Source organism: Opisthocomus hoazin, chromosome 2 (genome assembly GCF_030867145.1).
Source record: "Opisthocomus hoazin isolate bOpiHoa1 chromosome 2, bOpiHoa1.hap1, whole genome shotgun sequence".
In the NCBI taxonomy this organism is placed as follows: domain Eukaryota; kingdom Metazoa; phylum Chordata; class Aves; order Opisthocomiformes; family Opisthocomidae; genus Opisthocomus; species Opisthocomus hoazin.
The window spans coordinates 132,245,104-132,257,194 of record NC_134415.1 but is presented as its reverse complement, the minus strand read 5'-3'; the positions used below and the strand labels follow the sequence as shown (position 1 = coordinate 132,257,194).

The window sequence follows — 12,091 nt, the reverse complement described above, 5'->3', positions numbered from 1 at the left end:
GGAGCTGCCTGCCGAGTGCTCTGGGGGAGGGGGCTGCTTGCTCCCCTGCTTTCGGTCATGAAACCGCTTTCCTCCTCCCGCAAGTCACAGCGCAGCTCAACCACCAGCCTTGTAAACATGACCAGTTTTTCATGTTTAACTGTTAAATTACTTGCAGGCACGGCTTTCCGGGGAGGAAGATCCCCTGCCAGAGGGAAGAGCATCATCACAGAAGTAATTTCATTAAGTTGTAAAGATTAAAAATGTGCCCCCAGTCTCTTTGGTTGGGAGCACAGGAAAGGGGTTTGTAATTATTGACTCAGTGTTGGCGAGTTATGCCAACACAGAACTGTTGAGTCACGGACTGGTTTGGGTGGGAAGGGACCTTTCGAGGCCACCCAGCCCAACCCCCTGCCATGGGCAGCGACATCTCCACCCAGCTCAGGGTGCTCAGAGCCCCGTCCCACCTGGCTGGGGATGTTTCCAGGGATGGAGCATCTCCCACCTCTCTGGGCAACCTGGGCCAGGGTCTCACCACCCTCATGGGGAACAAGTTCTTCCTTAGATCCAGCCTGAATCTCCCCTTCTACACGACGCTGGCAGGACCAAGACCAGATGTGGTTCTGCTCTGTGTGACGTTCACCTTGTGTGAAGGCTTCCTGCACGTCTCCCCCGCCGCCTGCCAGCGAGTCCTGCGGGACGTGAGTCGGGGTCGAGCCGGCGGAGGTGGATCTGACGGGCATGGGCATGGGGTGGCCGGCTCCGTGGGTGGGCGAGGAGTGTGCCGAGCCCGCTGCTTGCGCCTGCACAGGGGACACCAGACACCGGTTACAAATTTTTAACTGTTTTTTGGGTCAATGTCTAAAAATAATTCGGGGGGGGGGGGAAATAAACGCATAAGGAAAGACGCTTCACCAGAACACTCCCGATCTGAGCAAAGCGACCCGTGATGGGTGGATGCGGTGGGAGGACCCGGCGGCGGTGGCATGCGGGGCGCAGCACATCACGCGTCGGGCTGCGGCACCCGGGGTTGGGCTGCACGCAGGAGATGACCCACAGCCTCCGTACCACACGCTACCCGCGTCTCCGGCCAAACAGCGAGCTGGAAACCTCCCCAGAGTGCCCTTCCCAGGCGTGTGCTCTGCTGAAGGTCCATCCTCTTCTCTAATTTATTTTTATATATTTCATATATTTTTTTATATAGTTTTATATTTTCATTTATTACTAAAATAGTGATTTTTAAAAAGTATTTTTTTTTATTTTATACTTTTTTTCAGCCGAACCTGCCCCATCTCCATCATGCCGCTCCAAGAGCCTCACGAGCAGCTTTGCACCGCGATGCCAGAGCCTTCGTAGAGTCACAGAACCACAGAAAGGAAGGAGGAAACCTCTGGAGGAAACCTCTGGAGCTCCCCCACAGACGGCGAGTGATGGCCCCACAGTCATACAATCACCGAATCACAGACTGGTTTGGGTGGGACAAGGTCCTGGACAAGGTCCTGTGCAGCCTGCTGTAGGTGACCCTGCTTCGGCAGGAGGGTTGGGCTGGGTGACCCACAGAGGTCCCTTCCAACCCCTGCCATTCTGTGCTTCTGTGATTCTGTGGAAGGGACCTTTCAAGGCCATCCAGCCCAACCCCCTGCCATGGGCAGGGACATCTCCAACCAGCTCAGGGTGCTCAGAACCCCGTCCCACCTGGCCTGGAATGCTTCCAGGGATGGGGCATCTCCCACCTTGCTGGGCAACCTGGGCCTCCAGGTCCCTGCCTACGTACCCAAAGTCTGCTGAATCTCACAGCAAATCACAAAACAGCAGAGAATATTTTTTTTCCCTGCGGTTTGCAGGCTCGGAGGAACCTGCTGTGACATTCACTCGGGCAAACCTCTCCCTGCCTTCAGCGAAGACGCTGCGGGGCAAACAGAATCACAGAATCACAGAATAGTAGGAGTTGGAAGGGCCCTCTGTGGGTCATCTAGTCCAACCCCCCTGCCCAAGCAGGGTCACCTACAGCAGGCTGCACAGGACCTCGTCCAGGCGGGTCTTGAATATCTCCAGAGAAGGAGACTCCACAGCCTCCCTGGGCAGCCTGTTCCAGGGCTCCGTCACCCTCAGAGGGAAGAAGTTCTTCCTCATGTTCAGACGGAACTTCCTGTGCCTCAGTTTGTGCCCATTGCCCCTTGTCCTGTCGCTGAGCACCACTGAAAAGAGCTTGGCCCCATCCTCCTGACACCCACCCTGCAGATATTTGTAGGCATTTATAAGGTCTCCTCTCAGCCTTCTCTTCTCCAGGCTGAACAAGCCCAGTTCCCTCAACCTCTCCTCGTAGGAGAGATGCTCCAGTCCCCTCACCATCCTCGTAGCCCTCCGCTGGACTCTCTCCAGTAGCTCCTCATCTTTCTTGAACTGGGGAGCCCAGAACTGGACACAGTACTCCGGAGCACCTCTGCGGTTGGACACCGGGGTGACGGGCAGCGAGAGGCGAGGGGCTGACCCGGGTGCGAGCAGGAGATCAACGCAGGAGGCTGCTGACACGCACCTCTTGGCTCCCTGTTTTCAAACACCTCATCTCGCTGCGGGTACCCAGCGTGTGGTGCCAGCGGGAGAGCGAGCAAAGTGGCGTGCCCAGTGACAGGACAAGGGGCAGTGGGCACAAACTGAGGCACAGGAAGTTCCGTCTGAACACGAGGAAGAACTTCTTCCCTCTGAGGGTGACGGAGCCCTGGCCCAGGCTGCCCCAGGGAGGCTGTGGAGTCTCCTTCTCTGGAGATATTCCAGCCCCGCCTGGACAAGGTCCTGTGCAGCCTGCTGTAGGTGACCCCTGCTTCAGCAGGGGGGTTGGACTAGATGACCCACAGAGGTCCCTGCCAACGCCTACCATTCTGTGAGTCTGTGATTCTGTGATTCTATTCACCCAGGGATGCACCTCGCCGGGGACCGAGGGACCTCTGCTTGCGTCCCCGTCCCCCTCCTCCAGCCGCCCGTGGCAGAGGGTCCGCGCAGGCTGGCCGTGCCCTCGTCCCCGCTGCTGCTCGCTCCCCCAGCACCCACCCTGCCCGCCGGGGAGGCAGAGACGTCACCCCTTCCCCCGCAGCACCCGCTCTTGTTTACCGGGGCTTTGAAGGCGCACGGGACGACTTTGTGGTTCATAACCTGGTTATCCTCCGCAGCCTCTGATCAACGGCAAAGCGATTAGCCACCAGTTTTGCCTGGCTTTGCCGGCGAGGGTTTACGACCTGTGACCGTATTTATATTTAAGCGCGGTCCCTACGCTGCCATTGATTAAAGGAAAGCTGCTCATAAATAATTAAGCGAGGGCAACAAACCGCACGACCCTCTGAGCAAATACCCGCTCCGTTTGTGCCGCTTGCTTTGCCGTCTTGTTTTTTTCCGAGCCTGTTCATCGTTGGCTCCCTTTGACGTGCACCAGTTACCGGGGCAACCCGGCCGGCGCAGCGGCGATGCCGCGCGGTGACACCGCCGGTGACGCGGCCCACGCAGCAGTGGCCACCGCCAGCGCCCCGCGTATCACAGAATCACAGAATCACAGAATGGTCAGGGTTGGCAGGGCCCTCTGTGGGTCACCCAGCCCAACCCCCTGCCCAAGCAGGGTCACCCAGAGCAGGGGGCACAGCACCGCGGCCAGGCGGGGCTGGAATATCTCCAGAGAAGGAGACTCCACAGCCCCTCTGGGCAGCCTGGGCCAGGGCTCCGGCACCCTCAGAGGGAAGAAGTTCTTCCTCGGGTTCAGCTGGAGCTTCATCTGCTTCAGTTTGTGCCCAATTCACAGAATCACAGAATCACAGAATAGTAGGGGTTGGAAGGGGACCTCTGTGGGTCATCTAGTCCAACCCTCCTGCCGAAGCAGGGTCACCCAGAGCAGGCTGCACAGGACCTTGTCCAGGCGGGGCTGGAATATCTCCAGAGAAGGAGACTCCACAGCCTCCGTAGCCGGTCCTCGCGCTGCCGTCGGCGCGTTTTGCCGGGGCGCACACCCACGGTCCCGCTTCCCGCGGGAGCTCCCAGGACCGGGACGGCTGCGGCGCTGCCTACTCCCGGCCTCCCCGCCAGCCCAAAGCCGACATTTATTCGCAGAAAAACGGAGCTGGGTATAAAATTGTCATTTTGAAGCTGTATTAATGATTGGGGGATTTAAAGAAGTGAGGAAAACGCTCTCGTGAGCCGGGTGTCTGCAGGGGAGCGGGCGGCGGGAGGGAAATGGCATCTTTCAAGGGCAAAATCATCAGAAAATGCACGTGGCACGCCGGGAACTCCACTTCCCCCCCCACTCCCGCATCAAGACCGCAAATAAAGCCTTCAAAAAAAGGACCTGAGACCGCACAGGAGCAGGCGGGAGCGTCTGAATTGGCACAAACCTGTGGTGCGAGGCCGCTCCCAGGCCGGCAACGCGGGGGGATGCTCCCTGTGCTCCCTGTTGGGACGCTTGTTCCCTGCGCCGCGCCTCGTGGGACCGCGGCACGCGCTGTGTCACAGAATCACAGAATCACAGAATGGTAGGGGTGGAAGGGACCTCTGTGGGTCACCCACCCAACCGCCTGCCCAAGCAGGGTCACCCAGAGCAGGGGGCACAGCACCCGCGGCCAGGCGGGGCTGGAATATCTCCAGAGAAGGAGACTCCACAGCCCCTCTGGGCAGCCTGGGCCAGGGCTCCGTCACCCTCAGAGGGAAGAAGTTCTTCCTCATGTTCAGACGGAACTTCCTGTGCCTCAGTTTGTGCCCATTGCCCCTTGTCCTGTCGCTGGGCACCACTGCAAAGAGTCTGGCCCCGTCCTCCTGACCCCCACCCTGCAGATATTTAGAGGCATTTCGAAGGTCCCCTCTCAGCCTTCTCTTCTCCAGGCTGAACAAGCCAGCTCCCTCAACCTCTTCTTGTAGGGGAGATGCTCCAGTCCCCTCCTCATCCTCGTAGCCCTGCGCTGGACTCTCTCCAGTAGCTCCTCATCTTTCTTGAACGGGGAGCCCAGCACTGGACACAGCACTGCAGATGGGGCCTCCCCAGGGCAGAGTAGAGGGGAAGGAGAACCTCCCTCGCCCTGCTGCCCACACTCTTCTTGATGCACCCCAGGATCCCATTGGCCTTCTTGGCACCCAGGGCACGCTGCTGGCTCATGCTTAACCGCCCGATGCCCGCTGGCGGTGGCGGCTGGAGAGGGGTGGCAGACGAAAAGCCGCCGAGAGATTTTGTTGTTTGGAAAAGCGAGAGCTCAGTTCAGCAAGGACCAGGGGGAGACCACGGACCCCCCCGAGATGCCCACTCCTCGGGGCTGGCAGCGCCCAGACACCCTCAGGGAAGGACATCTTCTTTTTGCCATCATCCACCTTCCAGAGCCGCTGCCCATGTTTGCGTTCTTAGAGTCAGTGCCCATGCACTCGAATTTTTTTCTTCTTTTTTAGATTTTTTTGAAGCGTGGGGCAGGCAGATGGGCCCTGGCGATTTGCATGCGGCAGCCACCAGAGCAGGGGGCCGGGGACGTCCCTCGCCCGGGCGACGACGCGGTTCCCTGGAAACCGTAGTGATTCTGAGAGCGGCTCGTGAGCCGTCTCACGCCAGGGAGCAGCTCCGGGGGCCGAGCCGCGCGTCCCCGCTGCCCTCCGCACGCTCACACGACCCTGCGCGGCCCCCCCGCGCGACGCACCCCACAGCTCCCAGCCGCCGAAGGAGGATCTGAAAGTCCTCGGGTCAGTGAAGAACTCGAAAATCACCTTCGCAAGAAACACGGCCTGCTGGGAACGCGGCTGCTGCGGCGCCCGGAGCTGCGCTGGGACCCCATGGGCTCCAGTTGCTGCACTGGGACCCCACGGGCTCCAGTTGCTGCACTGGGGACCCCACGGGCTCCAGTTGCTGTGCTGGGACCCCATGGGCTCCAGTTGCTGTGCTGGGACCCCACGGGCTCCAGTTGCTGTGCTGGGACCTCAGGGGCTCCAGTTGCTGTGCTGGGACCTCAGGGGCTACAGAAGCTGCACTGGGATCTCAGGGGCTCCAGGCACTGCACTGGGATCCTACGGGCTCCAGTTGCTGCACTGGGACCCCAGGGGCTCCAGTTGCTGTGCTGGGACCCCAGGGGCTGCAGAAGCTGCACTGGGACCCCCACGGGCTCCAGTTGCTGTGCTGGGGACCCCACGGGCTCCAGTTGCTGTGCTGGGACCCCCAGGGGCTGCAGAAGTTGCACTGGGACCCCCACGGGCTCCAGTTGCTGTGCTGGGGACCCCACAGGCTCCAGTCACTGCACTGGGACCCCAGGGGCTGCAGAAGTTGCACTGGGACCCCACAGCCTCCAGTCACTGCACTGGGACCCCAGGGGCTGCAGAAGTTGCACTGGGACCCCACAGCCTCCAGTTGCTGCACTGGGATCTCAGGGGCTCCAGTTGCTGTGCTGGGACCCCCACGGGCTCCAGCTGCTGCACTGGGACCCCAGGGGCTGCAGAAGCTGCACTGGGACCCCATGGGCTCCAGAATCCGCCCTGGGAGCCCACGGGCTCCAGTCACTGCACTGGGATGCTACAGGCTGCATTTTCTGCACAGGGACCCCACTGGCTCCAGAAGCTGCACTGGGATCCCAGGGGCTCCAGTTCCTGCACTGGGAGCTCACAGGCTGCAGAAGCTGCTTGGGTGGAATGGCCCCATCCAGCAACCCAGCACCCCCCCAGCCGCTTGTGCACTCCCCACCAGTGGGATGGGGGGAGACGTGGAAAAGCAAAAACAAGAAAAATTCCTGGATGGACGTCCCAGCCAAGAAGAGATGGACCTCTCGCTCCTGATCTCGACAACGAATGAAAAAGCAACTCCTGGCCAACACCGACACCAAACCTTCTGGCACAGCACCTGCCAGGAGACAGGCGGGGAGTGTCGTGGTGTGAGCAGCACCTGCACGAGCATCGCGCCTCCCAGTCTGCGTCGGCAGGGGGAAAGAAAGAACCCGACCTCCTTATAGAATCATGGGATCGTGAAGGTTGGAGAAGCCCTCTGAGATCATCAAGCCCAACCGTCACCCCAACACCCCCATGGCTGCTAAACCATGTCCCCAAGTGCCACATCCACACGGTGTTTGAACCCCTCCAGGGATGGGGACTCCCCCACGGCCCTGGGCAGCCTGGGCCAAGGCCTGACCATGGATGGTGTCCTGGGAGGTCTCTCCGAGGCCCCGGTGCCTGTATCTTCCAGGAGTGGAGACGACACGTGGACGGGTCCAGGAGGGGAAGGAGACCTGCAGAAGCCTCTCTGGGCCGGCCGGGCAGAGTGAAGAGCTGAACCCCTTCAGGGATGATGACCCCCTCCCGCTCCCGGCAGAACCCAACACTGACCGAGCTTGGGGAAGGAAAGGAAGAAAGACCTGAGGCCAAAGCAAATTTGGGTGGGAAGGGACCGTTAAAGGCCACCCAGTCCAACCCCCTGCCACGGGCAGGGACATCTCCAACCAGCTCAGGGTGCTCAGAGCCCCGTACAACCTCGATGCGTTCACCAAATTACACGTCAATAAATGTTGATTCAACCTCAGCAACAGCCTCCGGGCGTGTGGGGGTGTGTGCTGCTGCGCACAGCCCGGGTCAGACTTTCTGAACATTCGCTGCAGGCAACGCTGGAGCACAGAATAAACACTGCTGTCCCCAGTGGGCAGATGTACTCCCAGCGCGAGCACGCGCATCAACAAATATCCGCAGGAGAGGGAACGGGTGATTACAGGCTCAGGGCTGCATGGGGTTCTGTAGCACCTGGTAGGATCTGTTTTTGTCTAAGCCCAGATAAAATGAAATAAAATAAAATAGCATAATATAAAATTAAAATAAAATTAAAATAAAATAAAATAGAACAAAACAAAATAAAACAAAAAAGAAAATAAAACAAAAAGAAAAGAAAACAAGAAAAGAAAAGAAAAGAAAAGAAAAGAAAAGAAAAGAAAAGAAAAGAAAAGAAAAGAAAAGAAAAGAAAAGAAAAAAGAAAAAAGAAAAGAAAAAAGAAAAGAAAAGAAAAGAAAAGAAAAGAAAAGAAAAGAAAAGAAAAGAAAAGAAAAGAAAAGAAAAGAAAAGAAAAGAAAAGAAAAGAAAAGAAAAGAAAAGAAAAGAAAAGAAAAGAAAAGGAAAGAAAAGGAAAGAAAAGGAAAGAAAAGAAAAGAAAAGAAAAAAGAAAAGAAAAGAAAAGAAAAGAAAAAAGAAAAGAAAAGAAAAGAAAAGAAAAGAAAAGAAAAGAAAAGAAAAGAAAAGAAAAGAAAAGAAAAGAAAAGAAAAGAAAAGAAAAGAAAAGAAAAGAAAAGAAAAGAAAAGAAAAGAAAAGAAAAGGAAAGGAAAGAAAAGGAAAGGAAAGAAAAGAAAAGGAAAGGAAAGAAAAGAAAAGAAAAGAAAAGAAAAGAAAAGAAAAGAAAAGAAAAGAAAAGAAAAGAAAAGAAAAGAAAAGAAAAGAAAAGAAAAGAAAAGAAAAGAAAAGAAAAGAAAAGGAAAGGAAAAAGGAAAGGAAAGGAAAGAAAAGGAAAGAAAAGAAAAGGAAAGGAAAGGAAAGGAAAGGAAAGGAAAGGAAAGAAAAGGAAAGGAAAGAAAAGGAAAGGAAAGGAAAGAAAAGAAAAGAAAAGAAAAAAAAGAAAAGAAAAGAAAAGAAAAGAAAAGAAAAGAAAAGAAAAGAAAAGAAAAGAAAAGAAAAAAGAAAAGAAAAATAATATAAACCAACATTAAAGCTCTGTTTTGCACACCGATCTCCCTCTCCCCGCACTTCGCGCAGCGCTCGTGGTCCTCACACGCTTGCTGCTCTCCCTCGCGGGGACATGGCGCCTGCCCCGCGGCCGGGACGCAGCCCGACACAGAGCGCAGAACCCAGGCCTGGTGAGCTGGCGCTTCCCGGCCCCCCAGCCCACGGCTCTCCGGCAGCGTGCTGCCCGGGGCACCCCAGCAGCACCGGCAGCCCCGGGGACCTCGCAGGCTGGCCCGAAGGAGGACGCGTGAGGACACGGGTCAGACCCCCGCCAGCACAGTGGCCTCCACACAAGCCCTGGGTGCTCCGGCGCGGGGCCGGGGCTGCGCCCGGGGCTCAGGAAGCCGTGGGAGGGCGCGGCGGGCGTAGCTGTGCCGCATGCTCGGGGATGGCTCCTGAGGCTGAGATGGCGTCGCTGAGGGGGTCAGTAAATCACTCTCACGACCTTCCTCCCTCGGCGGCTGAAGGGACCGACGGATGGAAGGAACGATGCAAGGTCCAGCAGATACTGGGCCAGGCTCTTTCCAGTGGTTCCCAGCAACAGGACAAGGGGCAACGGGCACAAACTGAAGCCTGGGAAGTTCCAGCTGAACCCGAGGAAGAACTTCTTCCCTCTGAGGGTGCCGGAGCCCTGGCCCAGGCTGCCCAGAGGGGCTGTGGAGTCTCCTTCTCTGGAGATATTCCAGCCCTGCCTGGACACGGTGCTGTGCCCCCTGCTCTGGGTGACCCCTTGGGCAGGGGGTTGGGTGGGGGGTCCCCAGAAGCCTGAACATTCTGGGATTCTGTAAGGCACCTCCACCCTCCGAGGGTTTCAAAGCTTGCCTACACGAAGCCATAACCGACTTGCTCCAGTGCCAGCAGCAGACCTGCTCCAAGCAGGACGTGATGATCTTAGAGGTCTTCTCCAACCTTAATGATTCTAAGCGGAAAGTTGGGCTAAAGACCCTCGGGAGGCCCCACATCTCTGTGACCTACAGATGTTTACTGAGAAGCTAAGAAATCTTGCTTTGCAAGAAATGTACATTGATTTTAATGCGTTTTATTATGTAGCATATTCCTACGAATGGATTAAATTAAAAGAGATCTCGTATGCACAGAGAAACAGAGCTAACAGTTTTTAGAGAAGTGATTCAGACGAGCAAACGTCTCCTCACGCCCCAGAGAACTAACTCCAGAAATATGGCAGAAACAGAGCGAAAACGAGAACATGAGCACAGTGCCTGCAACTCTCATCTTCTGCTCTGCACCCTCACTGTAGGAGGTCACATCAGCCAGAGGACATCAAACGGCAGCCAAGAAGAAGCAGGGGTCTTCTGCTGGATGTGAAACAGCTACGGGCTTTTCATCTGCATATCATGCACGTTCAACGTCGAATTCACGTTGACCGTGCTTGCCTTTGTCTTATGGGTAATGAAGCCCGGCTTCCTCACGCCAAGTACCATGGGGCTCAAGCTGAAGAGCTCGGATAACTTTCCCTGTAGGCAACTGGAGCTCTTCCCCGCGCTGCACGGGCTTTCTCGCCAACCCACGGCCCTCTCTTCTCACCCGGGTCTTCTCCCCGTGCCGAGGGCTGGGGGGCACTCGGTACCGAGCACCCTGGGGCTGATGCTGCCCGTGGCTGTGTCCCTCTTCTTCTTCAGCCCCACAGGCCACGTTGACACCACCCTGCTCGCACGGGCAGAGTAACCTCTGCCGACGTTGTCGCACGTACCGTGACCACAAAGTATTATGCAGCAGGGGAGAAAAAATACGCTTTCTGCATATTTCACCAAAAAAACCCCTGTCAAGTAGGAAATCCGGTTATTCTTTCCGTGGAGGTCCGGGCCATGCACCCAGCCGACATCGTCTGTGTTTAAATTTTCACGCGAACACAGAGCCCCAACGCCGCAGTGCCCCTGCATTCCTCTGCTCGCGTTGGGGCTGAGCCAACTCAATAAATCGCGCCGAGGAGCCTGGAAACAACGAGCCGAGCCACTCCTCGCGCTGAGCTTGGCTCTGTTTGGAAATGCTCGAAACGCTGGGGGAATTTATGGGTCCTGAAGAGTGCAAATATTTCACTGCCGAGGAGATGACGGAGTATGGCAGGCAGGTTGGGCAGGCAGCGACCCTCGCCCCATGGCCGCCCAAACAAACAACAAACCCTGAAGTTTTTAACGACGAGGAAGGGAGGACCCCAGAAATGCCTCTAAATATCTGCAGGGTGGGGGTCAGGAGGACAGGGCCAGACTCTTTGCAGTGGTGCCCAGCGACAGGACAAGGGGCAACGGGCACAAACTGAAGCCTGGGAAGCTCCAGCTGAACCCGAGGAAGAACTTCTTCCCTCTGAGGGTGACGGAGCCCTGGCCCAGGCTGCCCAGAGGGGCTGTGGAGTCTCCTTCTCTGGAGATATTCCAGCCCCGCCTGGCCGCGGTGCTGTGCCCCCTGCTCTGGGTGACCCTGCTTGGGCAGGGGGTTGGGCTGGGTGACCCACAGAGGGCCCTGCCAACCCCGACCATGCCGGGATTCTGTGATTTTGTGAAGGACAGAAGCACAGCAGATGTTGGACAAGTTGATTCGCTGAAAACAGGCTTTGTCAAGTAACACTCGATTTCCTTCCCTGAGAAGACCAGAAGTCTTGTTGACGAGGATAATTACGGAGAAACAATACCCTACATAAGGCATTCGATTCAGTAACGTGCGACTTTCTGATGAAGCGGGGAGCAGAAGACAGCAGCAGCAAAGCGCGCTCTGCACGGATTCGGCAAAGGACGGGCACCCACCGCAGGGCACGTCCCACCGCAGGTGGTTTGGTTCTGGTCTTCAGAGCAACCTGTTGCCCACGGCCTGCCCGGCTCCCCCGGCTGCAGCCCCGAGCTGCGCATCTCCTCCTCCATCCTGACCACCCGCCGCCATCACTTGCCCCATTTTTATCTTTTCCAGTTTTTATGCACACTTCAACGTCCCCACCGCTGCAGCAACCCCTCGGTGTGCATGGAGATACCCAACGCAGGCATGGAGCACCTCTCCCGTCAGAGTCTATCGCAGGCCCAACGGGCTGGAGAGCTACGGAAAACTCTGCAACTATTGCTGCTGAAGTAACAAAAATCACTCGTGTTGAATTTCAGGCACTTTTTCCGCAGCGAAGAAACACGGAAGCTGCTGTTTACAAAGGTGAGGCGCAGCGAAAGGCCGCTCTTTGCCGATGCAGAAACAAACAGCATCGTGGGGGAAACAAAGCTGTAAGAAAATACCTCGTCCACCACAGCTGGATCCGCTCTCCATAATCCCCTCCTGGCAGATGTTTATCCGACACGCTCTTAAAAACCTCTTCATTCAGATTTTCCTAAAGCCTAAACGAAACTCCTCATGAAATTGTCAGCACATGGAGACCCGCTGGGTGAGGACAGCCGCTCTCCCCTCTGCTGGGCAGCGACCTG

General features: G+C 56.5%; 1 protein-coding gene across 1 annotated transcript in view; it reads right to left on the bottom strand.

Moving 5' to 3' along the window:
* DTNB (dystrobrevin beta) overlaps positions 1 to 12,091 on the bottom strand; it is a 228,928-nt gene that overhangs the window by 3,684 nt on the left and 213,153 nt on the right. Inside the window, exon 18 of the mRNA XM_075415135.1 lies at positions 623 to 782. Within this exon, the coding sequence (XP_075271250.1) occupies positions 623 to 782 (160 nt within the window). The remainder of the gene's footprint in view (positions 1 to 622; positions 783 to 12,091) is intronic.